This window comes from Falco punctatus (assembly GCF_963210335.1).
Source record: "Falco punctatus genome assembly, chromosome: 7".
Classification (NCBI taxonomy): domain Eukaryota; kingdom Metazoa; phylum Chordata; class Aves; order Falconiformes; family Falconidae; genus Falco; species Falco punctatus.
In genome coordinates, this window is record NC_137587.1 from 72,671,431 (window position 1) to 72,686,963 (window position 15,533).

At 58.5% G+C, this 15,533-nt stretch overlaps 3 protein-coding genes across 11 annotated transcripts in view; 1 reads left to right on the forward strand and 2 right to left on the reverse strand.

Annotated features, from left to right (window-relative positions):
- Nucleotides 1-96: 96 nt before the first annotated feature.
- On the forward strand, nt 97-3,754 carry SNX22 (sorting nexin 22). Of its 4 annotated transcripts, none has more exons than XM_080397146.1 (6): nt 97-243; nt 369-664; nt 2,472-2,555; nt 2,677-2,945; nt 3,141-3,214; nt 3,352-3,754. In XM_080397146.1, exons 2-6 carry the CDS (start codon nt 596-598, stop codon nt 3,492-3,494), a joined length of 639 nt encoding a protein of 212 aa, XP_080253272.1. In that variant the 5' UTR covers nt 97-243; nt 369-595; the 3' UTR covers nt 3,495-3,754. The 4 variants fall into 4 exon arrangements, with proteins under 4 accessions (XP_080253272.1, XP_080253271.1, XP_080253269.1 ...); XM_080397145.1 differs by lacking the exon at nt 97-243 and having other exon boundaries at nt 250-664; nt 2,677-2,781; nt 2,851-2,945; XM_080397143.1 differs by lacking the exon at nt 97-243 and having other exon boundaries at nt 250-664.
- Nucleotides 3,755-3,899: 145 nt separating this feature from the next.
- Nucleotides 3,900-6,086, reverse strand: PPIB (peptidylprolyl isomerase B). The gene is made up of 5 exons (XM_080397142.1): nt 5,913-6,086; nt 5,621-5,734; nt 5,385-5,478; nt 4,518-4,702; nt 3,900-4,316 (listed from the first exon to the last, which is right to left on the reverse strand). Exons 1-5 carry the CDS (start codon nt 6,066-6,068, stop codon nt 4,194-4,196), a joined length of 672 nt encoding a protein of 223 aa, XP_080253268.1. The 5' UTR covers nt 6,069-6,086; the 3' UTR covers nt 3,900-4,193.
- Nucleotides 6,087-7,859: 1,773 nt separating this feature from the next.
- The window catches only part of CSNK1G1 (casein kinase 1 gamma 1), a 115,348-nt gene continuing 107,674 nt past the window's right edge, over nt 7,860-15,533 (reverse strand). For 5 of the 6 annotated variants that reach the window (XM_080397132.1, XM_080397134.1, XM_080397136.1 and 2 more), the window contains 2 exons: nt 14,116-14,139; nt 7,860-11,124 (listed from right to left, as the gene is read on the reverse strand). In XM_080397132.1, the coding sequence (XP_080253258.1) occupies nt 11,070-11,124; nt 14,116-14,139 (79 nt within the window). In that variant the 3' untranslated portion in view covers nt 7,860-11,069. The remainder of the gene's footprint in view (nt 11,125-14,115; nt 14,140-15,533) is intronic. The other variant, XM_080397137.1, reaches the window with a different exon arrangement.

Here is a 15,533-nt window from a genome sequence, read left to right on the forward strand (position 1 = left end):
ATGCGAGGGCAGCGGCACCTGCTGTGTTGTGACGGGGACGTGGGTGACCTTGGGGCACTGTCCCAGCCACCTGTCCTGGCTCCTGATTAAGCCTTGGCTTTCAGCACGAGCTGTTTTTAGGATCTGAGCTCAGCGGGGCTGTGCAGTGGCCCCCCTCGGTGGGGTTTGTGGGGGGACCAGCCCCCCCAAGAGCCAGCAGCTGGCCTTGGGGGGCTGTGGTGCTCCTTTTCCCCTGTGGCCAAGGTTTGAGCCTTCGAGTCCCCCCGGGGACCTGGGTGTCATCAAACCCGGCACCCCTTCTGCTGCCGTCAAAAAAGGAAAAGCAGCTCGTGCTGACTTCCCACTTCCCTTTCCCCTTGTCCCTGCAGCGCCGGATCCCTACGGCACCTCCGGGCTGTGCCCCCCCCGCCCCCAGCGGGCTGTACCGGGCGCTGCAGGACCTTTCCTTGGGGTGCCCGCGGGCTGGCTTCGGGGTCCCCTGTGTCACCGCCGTGGGTGGCCAGGGGCCGCGGCTGCCCCGGTGCCGCAGCCGGCGGGAGGTTACAGCGGCGCGAAGCCCGGCGGCCCCCCCCGCGCCCCCCGGCAGCCGCGGGCCATGATCGCCGTCTCCATCCCCGCCGCGGAGCCGCAGCCGGCGGCGCGCAGCCCCGAGAAGGCGCACACGGTGAGGGGCGGCTGGGGGGGGGGGGGGGGGATAGGGAGTGCCCCCCGCCTGCCCGGGGAAGGTGCATGGCGGGGGGGGGTGGTGTGTGTGTGCATGTGTCGCTCTGTCTCGGAGGTTGCAGGTCCCCGATTGTCGCCGGGGGACCCCACATGCCCCGGGAGTGGAGGTCCCTGCCGGAGGGGGGGCACAGACCCTTTGAAGGGGGTTCCCCTCTGGTCCCCGTGGTTGGGGGGTCCCTGCCTGCCGCGGGATGCCCCCACCTGCCCTGGGGCTCGGAGATCCCCAAGTTCTCCCGGGGACCCCACCTGCCGCGGGGAGGGGTGCATCCTTCTGCCCCAGGGGCCGGAGGTCCCCAAGTGTGCCCGGGGGGGTCCCCCCACATGCCCCCAGGGAGTGGACGTCTCTGCCTGCCCTGGGTCCCTGCCAGGGGCACCCTCTGCTCTTGACAGAGGGGGTGGCCCTGCCCCGCGGGTCCCCTCTGTCCCCGGGCTCCTGCCTGCCCAGGGTGCCCCCCCTCGCCTGGGGGATGGCGATCCTTGCCTGCCCGGGGGGGGGGGGGGGCGGTGTCCATCCGTCCCAGTGTTCCCAGGGGGCTGGAGGTCCCTGTCTGTCCCCAGGGGAGTCCACACCTGCCCGGGGTTGGAGGTCCCCAACTGCTTTAGGACCCTGTTGGGGGGGGGATGGGGGGACGACCCTCTGCCCTGGAAAGGGTGTGTGTGCATCTGCCCTTGGAGGTGCTTCTGGTCCCCGGGGTTTGGTGGGTCCCGCTCCGCCCCGGGGGCCCTGTCTGCCCTGGGGAAAGATGGCCCCTGGGTAGGGATGGGGGGGGGGGGGTCCATCTGCCCTGGGGGGGCTGGGGTGGAGTGAGGGGTGGGTCCCAAGGTGCCCCAAGGGCTGGAGGTCCTGCCTCCTCCCAGGGCCCCAGCAGGGGTGGGGGACATCCCTGCTTGTCCCGCGGAATGGGGGGGTCTCTGCCTGCCCTGGGCCCCTGCCGAGGGACCCTCTGGCCCCTGGGGGAAGTAGGGTGTGTGTGTGTGTGTGTGAGTGTGTGTGTGTGGGGTGGGGGGTGTGTGTGGGGGGTGGGGGGTGAGTGTGTGTGTGGGTGTGTGTGGGGGGTGTGAGTATGGGGGGGCGGGGGGGTGGGGGCGGGGTGTGTGTGTGGGGGGGGGGGGCCGGGGTGTGTGAGTGTGTGTGTGGGGTGCGTGGTGCCTGTCTCTGTGTCTCAATCCCGGCTGCCTCCAGGGCGTGTGTCCTCACCGGTGCCAGGGGCCACAGACTCCCCCATCTGCCGGGGGCCGGTGGGTGGGGTGGGGGATGGCGGAGAGGTGGGGAGGGTGTCCTTGAGTGGGCTCCCACCCTCAGGGTGTGGGTGGGGTGTGGGTTGGTGCCCCTTTGTCCCTGGTGGGTGGAGGTCCCCGCCACTCCCCAGGGTTCCTACCATGAGCAGGGAGCCTTCTGCCCTTAAAAAAAAGGGGGTGGGTGGGTCCCTGTACCCGGGGTGGTGGGTGGTGTTGGTGGGAGGGGTGGGGGAATAGTATGTAGACCCTGCCAGCCCCATGGTGTCCCCATTTGCTCCATGTCATGATGGGTCCTGCCTGCTTCATGTATGAGTGGCCCCACTCAGGGGTGTGGGGGGTGTGTGTGTGTGTTTTGTCCCTAGCTACCCTAGAGGTCGGGGGGTCACTGCCTGTCCGGGACAGTGCTGGGGGGGAGGTCCCCAAATGCCCTCCCCAGGTGGGGGATGTGAGCTGGAGGCCCCTGCCTCCCTTGGGAGGATGGAGGCCACAGTGGCTGATGCATGGCGCAGGTGTTCAGGGTGGAGGTGCTCTGCAATGGCCGGCGGCACACCGTGGCGAAGCGCTACAGTGAGTTCCAGGCGCTGCACAAGCAGGTGAGACCACCGGCACCATGGGGGGACATGGGGAGTGGACACCAGCTCCTCGGAGCCGAGAGGCCCAGCCTCATCCTCCGTGGTCCATGTTGCCATCATGTCCCCCCATGCTCTACCCTAGATCAAGAAGACCTGCAAGGTCCCCGACTTCCCTACCCGCCATGTCCCCAACTGGATGCCCAAAGTGCTGGAGCAGCGCCGGCAGGGCCTGGAGCTTTACATCCGGGTAAGGAGCCATCCAGCTGTGGCTTTTGGGGCTTTTTTTGGGGTGCTGACCCCCCTGGGTACATGGCAGGGTGTCCTGTACCACAATGAGGAGCTGCCCCAGGACGTGCTGGACTTCCTGAAGGTGCGGCACTGCCAGCAGGACCCCAAGGCCAGCAGCCTCCCGTGAGTAGCTGAGCAGCAGGCAGTGCCCTCGGGCTCTACTGACACCCTGCTCATCCCACATGGTGCTGGGATCACCCCCCTCACACGTGTTAAGCACCCCAAGACACAGATGGGCAGGGGGCGGTGCACAGCTGGGCCACCCAGGATGAAAACAAGACCCTTCGCTGGGCACTGACATCTCCTCTCCTGTGGCAGCACTGGCCACCTGCCCTCCCAGCGGCCCGTCGTCAGCTTCTGCACTGATCCCTACACGCAGCCACTGGGCACCGGTAAGGAGTGGGACCATGGGTGTAGGACCCCAAACCCTCCAAGGGAAAAGGCTCTGTTGGGCCCCCAAAACATGCTTTTCCTTTAACGGGACCTGGGAGGGAAACAAAACTGCTCCAGCTCCCCCCTTTCCTCACAGACCCGCTCCCCAACACCGTCCTTAGTGGGGTGCTGCAGGGCCTCTACATCCCTCTGAGCTGTACCCCCAGGCATGCAGCACCCCGAGCCCCCAGCCTGCTGGGCTCGCAAGCCCCCACCCAGCACACAGGGCTGCAGCGGTGAGCGGCCAGCCAGGCAGCAGGAAGGATCCCTGTGGCAAAAATAACACCTCCACGCTGCGATGGGGCAGGAAAAGCCAGGGGCTGTGGTGGGACACACAGCTGCTCTCCAGACCGGTGTTGCTCACCTACCACTATCCAAGGTGCCTTTGTTGGGAAAGCCCTGGTGCTCTGGGGTTCCTGCCTTTGCATGCTGAACTGTGCTGGAAGACCCTCGGCATCTGGGCTTTGGTGCAATAAATCACTTGGGCTTGACTGGCAAAAGATCCCTGTACTTTGTAATTCTGCAAATCAAATTCAGGGCCAAGCACTGTGCTGCTCAGCTTGGTGAAATGTGAAGGAAGGGGGCCAGAGTGCTGAAGGGTGCTAAGTGATCTGCACCACTCCAGGAGAAGAAGAGAGGCAACTCTTTAAAAAACACATTGGTCACATTTATTGGTGCATGTGCTTCTTACAAAAGTGATGGGAAGAGGAGCCAGCATCCCATCCTGCCTGCTGGGTGGCTGGAAGGCGGCAGGGTGAAGGGGGAGGCCAGGCAGCAGGGACATGGGACACAGCGGCTCTGCTGCTGCTCACCTGCCCCAGGACGACAGGGAAATGCATGGAGAAGGGAGCAAGGCAGCCCCAGGCCCGCAGCCCTTCGCAGCTGGGTCCCCTGCAGAGCGCAGGGCCCCATGCTGTGTCACGGAGCTGGGAGGGTGGATTACTCTTTGGCAATGGCAAATGGCTTCTCCACCTCGATGGTGCCACAGTCAGCAATGGCAACATCTTTCAGGGGCTTGTCGCGGCTGTCTGTCTTAGTGTTCTCCACCTTCCTTACCACATCCTGGGAAAAGCAGAGGTGTGGGAGTGGGGAAATGCTGGGCACAGGCAGTGCCAGCTTAGCACATTCCCTGTTCCAGAAGACACCTCCCAGCCCATTCTCCGCAATGCTCTGCTCCCAGCCAGCTTGCCTAGACAGCAACTGCCTGGGCCCACTCTCCCCCTGGGAACTGATCACCCCTCTACCACCCCATCACACCCTTACCATGCCCTCCAGCACTTTGCCAAACACCACGTGCTTGCCATCCAGCCATGGTGTCTTCACTGTAGTGATGAAGAACTGGGAACCGTTGGTGTCCTTGCCAGCATTGGCCATGCTCACCCAGCCAGGGCCGTAGTGCTTCAGCTTGAAGTTCTCATCAGGAAAGCGGTCCCCATAGATACTTTTTCCTAATGGGAGACAAAAAAAAGGCTACATTGTTCTCATGGAAATATGTTGGGGGGCGTGTGTGATGATGGCAGGTCTCTCCACAGGCCGGGTGGGGTGAATGAGCAAATCTAGAAAACGGACTAACACCACTGCAGGGAACCATGAGCTACCTGGTACCAGAAGGAGCTAAAAGCACCTCACGAGCTCGGCAAGGGCAAGATTATGCCCCCAGGAGACTGGAGCAGGAGGCTGTGCAAGAGCAGACCTGCCCAAATGCTTATAAGCCCAAATGCTAACACCATCAACTCTACTAATGTTTGCTAAGTGCTGGTGGAAGCATCCGAACTCTGCTGCTACTAGGCCAAATGCGTCCTGGCAGCCAGAATGCGAGGCAGAGGCACCAGCTGCTGCAGAGGAGTTTTCTTAGTGAGGAGCTGCAGGTCCTCCTGGGGCAGAGGGCACAGTAACGTGGGTAACACTCAGGTACTAGCTAGCCAAGCCTCACTGGGCCCATCCCTCCCCAGCACCAGGCTCTGCTTCGAGGCCAGGTCTCTGCGAGCTGTGGGCCCACCGTTCCCACCACGGCACCGTGCCCCAGCTGCACATTGGTCCCCAGAGCAGCCAGGCTGTGGGCTGGCAGCACGGCCACTGTCGTGCTTCAAGACAGCAGCTGGATCCCCGGGCTGCCGCAGGCCACGGTACCTCCAGTGCCGTCTCCGCGGGTGAAGTCTCCTCCCTGGATCATGAAGTCCTTGATCACACGGTGGAACTTGCTGCCCTTGAAGCCGAATCCTTTCTGGGGGCGGGGGGGGGGGGGGGGAACCCGAGTGAGGCCGAGGGCCGGGTCAGCGCTCCCTCCGCCGGCTCGGCCGCGGGGCGCCAGGCAGGACCCGCCGGGGGCCGGCTGAGGCCCGCCCAGGCACCCGCTGGCCCCTCACCTCCCCGGTGGCCAAGGCCACGAAGTTCTCCACCGTCTTGGGCACCGTCTTGCCGAAGAGCCCGATGACGACGCGGCCCACGTCCTCCTCGCCGATCCGCAGGTCGAAGAACACCTTGGAGGGGGCGGTGGGCGGTTGGGGGGCAGCAGCGGGACCGGACCGGCCGGGCCCCCCCGGGCCAGCCCCCCCCAGCCTAACCCCCCGAGTCCAGCCAGGCCCGGCCTCACAGCCTCAGGCCTCCCCCCACCTCGGCCGCCCCTCCCCCCAGGCCGCCGCCGGGCCCCACCCCGACCTTGGCGGTGACCTTGGGTCCCTTCTTGCGCTCGTCGGCCCTGGAGGCGGCGGGCAGCAGGAGCAGGAGGGCAGCGCCCAGCGCCGCCGCCGCCACCAGCACCTTCATCCTCCGCCGCTCGCAGCCCGGCCACAGCGCCCGCCGCGCCGCCTGCATCCGGCCGCGCCCCCCGCGCCCCCCCGCTCCCGCCGCGCAGTGGTACGCGCCGCGCCGCGCTCCCCGCCCGCCCGCTACAGCTGCCCGGGCGCGACCAACGGCTGCTGGGACGGGGGGTGGTGGAAAGGCACCTTCCGGCCGGGCGGGGGCGGTGCCGGAGGGAGCCGCCGGACGCCTGCCACGTTGCCCTTTGCTCAGGAGGGGAGCGAGGCGCTTGATTGGTCAGCGCGGAAGAGGAGGCGGGGCGGAGGGAGGAGGCCGAAGGGCGGGGCTGCGGGTGTGGTGCCGGCCAATGGGCGCAGCCGGAGGCCGGGGCGGGCAGGCACTGAGGGGGCGCGCGGCGGCGGCGGGGCATTGTGGGCCGTTGGCATTGACCGGACGGAGGAAATGGCAGCGCCGCGTCCCCGGCGGCCTTTGCCGCTCCGCGCTCGTCAGCGGGGGGACGCGGCCTTGCCCTCCGTGCACCCCCGGCTGCAGCGACGGAGGCCTGCCCGGGGGTGCCCCTGCCGAGCCTGCCCCCTGCCCTGGGGCGAGGCTTGTGATGGAGTTGAAGAAAGGAACGAGAGGGGAGAGCGGCCTTCACCGAGGCCCGAATGTCTCGTAAATACCAGATGTGGCCAAGCTGAAAGCGCACAGGAGTGTTTGCACTATGGCAGGTGCCCATGTCTAGCTTAGCACGGTTGTTCACAAACACTGGAGTTGAATACATGGGAATTGCCTTTTTTTTTTTAATGTCTACTCAAGTAGCTCTTGTTCAGCATTAACCACCAAGCATACAAACCTCTAAAGGAACTGCCCGGTGGAGATGTGTTTCCAAGGGCCAGGGAAAGTTTGTCTTCTCAGAGCACAAGTGTCCCAAGACAAATTTTTAGGAACAGGAAATAAAAGCTCACACTAAAAATACTACCTTAAGGCTGGGAAACAGAAGGAGAAGAAGCATTCCAACAAAATCCCAGTGTGAAGCAGTTTCTAAGAGCAGGAGTCACGCTGCAGGTGTTGCTGTCTAGATACAGGGAAAAACACTTTGAAAAGACGCCATGTTTGGTTGATAGGTGGCATCTCCTTTAATGATTTCCTCTGTACAGAGACTAAATAAGCAGCAGCCATTTGCACACTGGTGGCTGATTCCACGGAGGGGGCACGGTGCTTCTTTCTGTGCAAGAACCTGGCTATGCGACCAGAGGCGCAGAGGGAGGCAGCAGTGGCTGGGCTTGAGTTGTTGCCACCCTCCCCTGCAGGCACAGCTGCCAGCACAGTGTGTGCCGGGGCTGGGGGCAGGGGGGGTGGGGGAGTGGGGGGTGGAACTCAGCTGGTGGCAACTTGGGTCAAGCCCCTCTGTGCCCTGGCCAGCACACAGGTGTACCCGGTGCCTTTCCACCTAGGGAAGGCACAGTTGATGCCTACGACAGCAGTTGTCAGTGCTGTTCCAGAGACACAGGGACCACATGACAGCACGTTTTGGGGCAGTTCAAATCTTTGCATTCCAAGCGGATCAATGGTTTAGCCATTCTCCTGCCCAGGATGCTTGAAGCGGGAACATGCAGGCACAAGGAGCAGAGAAATCTGTGTCACCACGCCTTGGCCAAGCTCTGTGGGGCCAAACTGCCAGTGGTTGTAAAGCACAAAGTGTGGAGAAAGTCCCCTAAGTTCCCACACTGCACACTGTCCCCTCAAAGGCTCAGGGCTTATCATTGGAGAGGAGGGCTACCAAGAGTGCCCAACAGAAGCAAAGGAAAACAGAAACAATGTCGTCAGGAAGAGGTAATAAATACATCTATTCATGGAGAACAATGCAGTGCAATGTTTTATTGAAAAAAAATAATCATCTCACTTGATACCTCAGAAGACTGCATCGCAACGTTGGTGGGCCACACCATGGGACAGCTACATCGCGGAGGCCAGTACAGCACTGGGTGCCCCCTGACATGCAGGCCCGAGAGCCCTCCCCTGGCACCCCTGGGGTCTCCCAGCTGCTAACAACTTCTGGTGAGGAGAGGAGAGTTTGCCCAGGTAGGCTTAATGCCCTGCTTCCTACCACAGCATGGCTGGCTCAGTCTGCCTTGCGTCTCCTAGTCACCTCCAGGCTCCCTGGGGACAGCAGTTTCCTCAAGCACAGGACTTGCTGTTAACCTGCTTTATTTTCTTTTTTTTTTTTTTTTTAAAAAAAAATGCCACCCCACATCTTTGCCCTTTTGAAGAGTCCAACATACGATTATAGTGCAAGAGGGCTTGGTACAAGTGAGCATTACCAGCATGCCGTGGGGGGACAGTCCTCCCCTACAAACACATCATCGTAGGATTAAAAGAACATCATATCTCCAGAGAGAAGCGGTAGTGGGTCACCGTGAAATAGCTTTCAAACCAACCCACTTAAAAACAAGGTCAGGAAAGTTTCTAAACAATCAAATACATTCACTTTAAAAATAAAAATAAAAAAACCCAAACAAACAACACCCCCCCCCCCCATTTAAGAACAAAAACTGTTGAGATGGCCCCTTTCCCACCCCTGCCCTCCCTCACCCTGCAAACACTTACATATGCTGCAACTACAAGCTGCTCCTTGACCGGAGGCAGCGAGGAATGACCAAACATGGCAGGAGATGCAGAAGGAATTGAGTTCTGGTGACAGGCACTTAGTGGGGCTTGGGAGGGCAGCAACAGAAGTGTCTCAGGGCATGACTTCATCTGCAGCAGGCAGGACTGCTCCCCAGGGAGCACCTGTGCCCCTTTCCCCCCCTCCCAAGATGCCAAACCATGGTTTCCTACAACAGAGAGGGCAATGCCTGTGCCAGAGACACCGGCCTTCTGGCAGCAGCGGAGTTCAGAAAAAGAAGGGCAGAACGTGGCCACAGTCCCTGTCCTCCCTCTGACAGGAGGGGATGAGCGGGCCAAGTGCCTCAGCATGTGCTGTGGGAAGTGAGCCACCCCCTTCCTGCCCCAGCCCACAGTATGGCTCGAGGAAAGCACCTGGCCGCACGAGAAGGGGGGTACACGCGTCTCCCCGTAGTACTTGTCGGGATAAGGCATGGAGAGAATGCAGTGGAGGGTGGTGGAGACACCCTATGGGGATCCCAGCAAGGAAGCGGGGCTTTTCTGCCCTGGCACTGCACCAGCGTCTGCCTGCTTTTGGGATGCACAAGAGCAAGCCCAGAAGCTCCCTGCCCAGGATGATTTCCTGCCCTCTAAGTCCGCTTCTGCACAGCCAGGGGAACCAAACACCCCAGGACTGCTGCTCCACAAACTCCAAGCTACGCAGATCATCATTAAAAAAAACATCAAAGATAATGAGATCTAGTCTCTCCCTTTCCTCCCTTCACGGTCTCTGGGATTTTTGGGGTGAGCCAGGCCCATGTTTATGACAAGCAAAGTCCCTCAAATGAACAGTCCCAGCCTGGTCAGGTGTCAGACGTGGAAAGACAAAGTACAAGGAACCTGTTCACAATCTCCCCAAAAGCTGCTCAAGCTGTCCCACAGCCCTGCCACGTCTACAGTAACACCTGGGCAGCCTCAGCCTCCTCACAGTTTGGAAACGCTGCAGCAAGATGCAAGATTTCTTCTTACGCATGTGCTAGGCACCCCAAGCCCTTTGCTAGCTATTGGTTTGGCTCAAAAGCGGTGCATGAGAACTGTGGCTTCTCCCGTGGGGCAGGATGGTGTCTCACATGCTCCAGGCACACACTCGCAGAGAGAATGTGAAGGCTATTCCAGTCAAACCTATCTGACCACCTGGAGATGAAATCAGTGTTAAGGCAGTGAAGTATCCTCTCCTCTGCTGGGGAACCTTTGCTCCTGCTAACGTTTTCTTGCAGAAGGTACCTGCTCACAACCACCCTACTGAAGGGACTTCAGAAGGCTGCCCGGTTGCCCACACCGAGAAACACCTACGCTTTGGGAAATGGCTGCCTACCAGTTAGCTTAATCCAGTTCTACCTCTTAAGCCAGCACAAACTCCTCCAGCCCAGCAAAGCTGACGCTGCTCCCTCCTGCCAACGCCAGGTTATGGCCTTACATCTCCCGGTCCGTTGGGTCAGGCACGGTGTAGGAAACCATGGTAGGGACAGTCACTGGCAGCTAGAAAGGGTGATCGAAAATTCAAGTATGCTTTCCTCAGTGCATGGCCCCAGGCGGGTGTCAGGAACCCCAGACTGGCACGAGGGTCATGCGGATGTCATTGACATCCCCACTCGAGGGCATTCTGTGCACCCCACCATCTTCCCAGCTGAATGTCTGTCTGCACTGGCACCGTGTGGCCATGCAGAGATCCACAGATACAATGTGCATCTGTAAATGCTAAAAATAATAAAAAGTGCAACGACGTCAGCTTCTTTAAAACAATCCACATTGCTCTGTTACTGTCAGAGGAGGGAGGTGTCAAGGGAGCCGGAAAAAAGCCCTAACTGGAACAGTAGATTGCAAATTTCTCACAGCTTGCACATTACAGTGTAACTGTTCCCAAGGAGCCGAAAAGGGAACCTGTCTCTTACTGCCACAGCAGTCAGGCCCTTCTCCCATGCAACTCTCCTGCCCGCACCACATCCTCCTGCCCTCTGGACAGCCAATCAAGCCTATGGTATTTCTTCGCTTAATTAAGGAGGGAGGAGGATGGAAGAGCAGAGAGTGCGGGAGAGGGAGGGGAGGAAAGTGAGCAGGAACTAAGCACAGTCCTCAGGTTTGCGTGAACAATGCCTTCACCGTAAACAATGGGAAGAAGGGTCAGCCAGCCAGCCCCCCTCCCAGGGCGACCAAGACCTGAGCCAGCCACAGTCCTGGTCCCAAAAGGAGCTTCAGGCTTGGAGTGAACGAGGGAGACCATTCAGCACATCCACTCCAGAGTGGTTTGTTTTGGAACGTTTTCTTCTCTTTTTGGTTTAAAATGTCACTTTTTTTTTTTTCCTCTCTTCCTCCTATGCCTCCTCATCCCCCCTAAAGAGAAGCCCCTTCCAGTGAGACAGGGCAGGAGCTGCAGGTGCGATGGTTCCTGCAAGGCCCAGGAGGCACCGGTCACTTATGACGCTGAGCTGTCTTCTTCCGTTTCCTCTTAAAGAAGCAGCAGCACCTGGGGCACAAAGGACAAGACAAGTTAGCCTGCACCCGGCACCCTGGGAAGGTCCCCCACCACCTGGGCTTCCCTCTGCTCAGCTGCATGCAACAGCATCTTTGCAAGCCCGGCCGGAGGCCCAGACAGACCTGCTGTCCCTCAGGATGGTCAGCAAGGTCGGCAGATGCTGGTGGATGGTTGACGCCCCCAGCCCGGACTGGCAGACCAGCAAAGGCAAGTCAGCCGCACGCAGTGGGGTCCCACTGCCCAAAGGCGGCGGGAGACAGTGGGACGCAGCCCCGAGCGCTGGGCTGTCTCACTCCCGTTGGGCAGGAACACAAGGAGCTATCTGGGAAAGCAGCAAAACAAGGATCCAGTTGCTCTGCTCCCTCTGTCCAAACCCCCAGAGGAAGCGGACTGGGACAGCAAGCCCTGGCTGCTCTTCCCAGCTACGAGACACATGGTTTTCACCACCATTCACTAAAAAGAAAAGTTCCAAAGAGATCTTGGCTCAGGAACCAGGTTTCTTTACTGAACCTTTCATGATAATCAGAGCTTCCACCTTGGATAAATCATTCAGTGCCAATATGCGGAACCCCTGCTTCTTCCCCCATCCGATGCAAGGGAGGTGCACAGCGCCCAGGGATTAGGGGAAGCAAGAAGGATGGAGAGTGGAGGCTGAGGTGGGGAGAAAAAACACCCATCGCAACTGAACTGTGAAGAGTGGTGGTTTCACTTGTGGGATACACTGAAAGCCAGGTTTTCTAGTCCCGCTGGCTTCCTACAGAATTAGCTGGCATTGAAGGCGTATCTACCTTTCTATCCTCAACCCGCTGTCAGGAATCCTCTGCACAGAAGAAAGGTGTTTGTTCTGTGCAAGTTCTGCTCCTGAGCTACCTGTCTTTCTGCCATTACAGCCATCTCCAGAGAAGCCTGGGTGATGCTGAAAGACTGCTTTTTCAGGCTGGTGGAAAGGATGCCTTGCTAAGCAGCAAGAGCAGATGTGAATATGCAAAGACCATTTTTTCCTACAAGCATCTTTTACCGACAGCCAGACTAAAAACATGCAAAAACACTGTAACAAATTCTCCAAATTATTTTCCATTGGGTCCTTCATTGCTCTGAAACGTTGGCATTACGCTTCTGTCCTCTAGAGCTGCAGGAACTGATTCGTTCTTACTTGCACCCCAGAAGGTGCTTGCCCCTGGATGCACAAGCCTTACTATGGGATGCAAAAGTGGCCACCATCCCTCCATGAGCCAAGTCTGCCAGCACAGATCTTCTGCTGGGGAGGCCAAAACCCCCTACAACATGGAGAGCTCAAGCAGCCACAGCAAGAGGAGGGCCACCTCCCCCTACACATTCCTCTGGCCTGCACGGACTAAGGGCCAGGGGAAGTTTAACATTCAGAGTTTGTTCCTAAACAGGCTCCATCTGGAGGCAAGATGAGGAAAAACGCAAAGCACTTGTCCCTGCAGGAACACGGGCCTAGAGCGACCTGTGAAACTCCATCGCTACCCACCTCGCCTGACATGTGCAGCGTGCAGTCTGAAGCACCACCCAACCCAGGCTCCTGCGCAGACTGGTCTTGCACTTTATTGTCCCGGGCCATCTACCACCCTCTCCTGCTTCAATCTGTCAGTCTTTTTCTCCCACAGCAGCCACCTTCCTTCATGACTTTGGCAATGGTGAGTGAAGGGGAGGATGTTACGGGGAGAGAGGATGGAAAACGCATGACTTATGATTTTGCATGCAGCGGGTAAGGGAAGAAGAGGGCTGAGCAGCACTCATTTCCTTGGGCACCAAACGAAGGGAGCTGACTGACTTCTGGCTGTTTTTCCTTGTGACTGTCTTTTAGGCTGTTACTCAGAGGTCCAGGGAAGGGTTCAGGAAAGGAAGTCCTGGCAGTTCAGACAGGCAGAGGCAAAACACCAAAATAAAAGAATAAGGCAGGCTGACAATTACAGAACGTGATCTCTCTGCATGCAGACAATGCCCAAGAGAACAGCCCCAGACTATGACATACAGAGAAGCCAGAGATGCCAGAGGTATTGGAGGCAATGCCTATGGACAGCAGGGCAGAGGTGGTCAGCCTCCCATCCAACAGGGAAATTCCTCACCGCACACGGGCTCTGTCACCTTGCTCTGTAGCCATTCCCACCCACCAGCTCTCCCTGGGACCTACAAGCTCCTCACCCGAGTCTCCATTTGGTCCTCCCCTTACTGGGTCCGTGGCTTCCCCAAGGGGTACGGAGGGAGAGGAACACTTCCAGGGGATACCTTGAGACGGACACTACAGCTGCAGCTTCAAAACCCTGATAAAACCATACATATGCCTGAGCTGGACTTGGACTAATGCTAATCCCAACCTCTCTGCACCTTCTTTCCCGGAGAAGCCCATTCATCCGCACCCTCAGCTGGCAGCTGCAGGGTTTTTGGAAAGGAGCCATCTGCCACCCGCCCTCCGCAAGTGGGGGCTCTAGCTGGGGCTGCGTCACTAACGAGGACTCCGTGGCCACGTCTTTCCATCCTCTCGAACAATACAGGCCCTGGCCTGTGCCTCGTCAGAGGAAACTCTTTGAAGAAGCACTGGCCCCCTCCGCTCGATACCCAGCACAGGCTTTTCCCTTTGTAATCGTCTGCGTGAGGAACTCCTGCAAGATGCTCGGCAAGCCTGGTCCCGACTCTGCCCAACTCCATTAGACATCATCTGCTCATGGACATAACATTTCGGGGGAGATGTTAAGGCAAACAGAAAAGGATTAAAATCTGTCTTTTGCATCCATCAGTTCAGAGATCAGCCGAATTGCTTGGCCTAATGTGGCCACTCAGACATTGCCCACACCCTCCCCGTTACTGCATGTGGTCCTCAGCATTGTCCTAGAATCAAAACAGCTCTGGGTTGGCTTTGACTTTATGCCTTTTTAGGGTTTGGTTGGTTTGGTTTTGCCAACCCCAGTCTAGTCTGGTCCGCTCCCCCTTGCATGTGGACTGGAGAGAGGGACTCACCACAAGTTGAGCATTTTCAGGCAGCTACAGAGAGTGTAGAGAAAAAACACAGAAAGGAAGAAAGAGCAATTAGTTCACAGAGGTGGGATGAAAGCATGTCACTGCAGCCATGCAAACATGCAGTGCAGACTGGCAGACACACACCATGCCTGCCCACCACCCAGCCCAGCCCTCATACCACCTCTGCCCTTGCCATGGTGCTGCTGAGAACTGTCACGTTTTCCAGGGTCTTGAGGCCTCCAACAAACACTGTCTGTTTTCCACAAAGGCACCAGCCACACAAAGTTCTTTATTTGGGGCTGGGATCAGAAAGGGACTCTGGGTCATCAGGAGAGGAATCTGCTCTTGTTCCCTGTAGCTCCAGCAGCAGAAGGGCCAGATCATGGATCTACACCTGGGACCTGCCCTTCAGTGAAACCCATGGCTGGGATTGGGAGCTTATTTCCAGCAGAAGCATTTGCACAGCTCCTCTGCCTGCCAGGAGTGCCAGGGAAAGACCTTTCCACTACTGCACCTTGTCTCAAAACACAGAGCTCCAGCTCCAGTTTCTTCTAGCTCTTTTTGGCCCACTTTACTGCAAAAGCAGAATCTGAAAGTCCTTTGCCCTCCTCATATAACTGAGGGGATTTATGATCACAGATGCCAGGAAAGAATGAAGCCAGCCCTCCCTGTGGCAAGAGGAATGAAGCAGACTACACTTGTGAATTACAAGAGACTCCACACCTGCCAGTACAAAGCAGCTTACGCTCTACTTCCCAGCACCTCAAAAACCAATTTGGGACCATACAAACAAGGGCTGGAGAGAGACAGAACAGTTCCACGTGCTGCAAGACACAGCTTGGGCAGCACAGCTCTTGCATGCTCCTTTTCACCTGTTGTGACATCTCCCCTGTGCACAGGTGTGGGGTCTGGACCCTGGCCTCACTGAACAAAGTGCTGCGGATAGACAAGCTGAAGGCGGTCCTATCTTAAAAGCTGGCTCTTCCTTGCATTGGGTTGCTGTATCAAGAACTGTTAAGAGTGGCAATCTGCCCCACCCTAGGAGCAACCCCAAGATGCATGCCTGGGGGGGACCCACTTCAGTCTGACCAAGACAGAGCCTGTGATGCCGAACTGGTGGCTGCTGCAGGCCACACTACCCATAGCTAAGAGGAATGTCACCCAATCCGCAGGTTGCACCTCAAGATTTCCCCCATTCTGCTGTACTTTACGAGGAGCCCGTACCAAACCCAAGGCTCGCTCCTTTGGCTGGGTGGAGAAAGTGTATCTGTTGCTTGGGCATGTTGCTGGCAGGACCATGCCCAGGCCAGCTACCAGTGAGCAAGATTACACACAAGTGCTTCCCGAGGGACAGAGGAACGGACAGGAGAAGACCTTCAGGACAACCAGCACTGGCTTCAGACTGACGCATGCCTAGG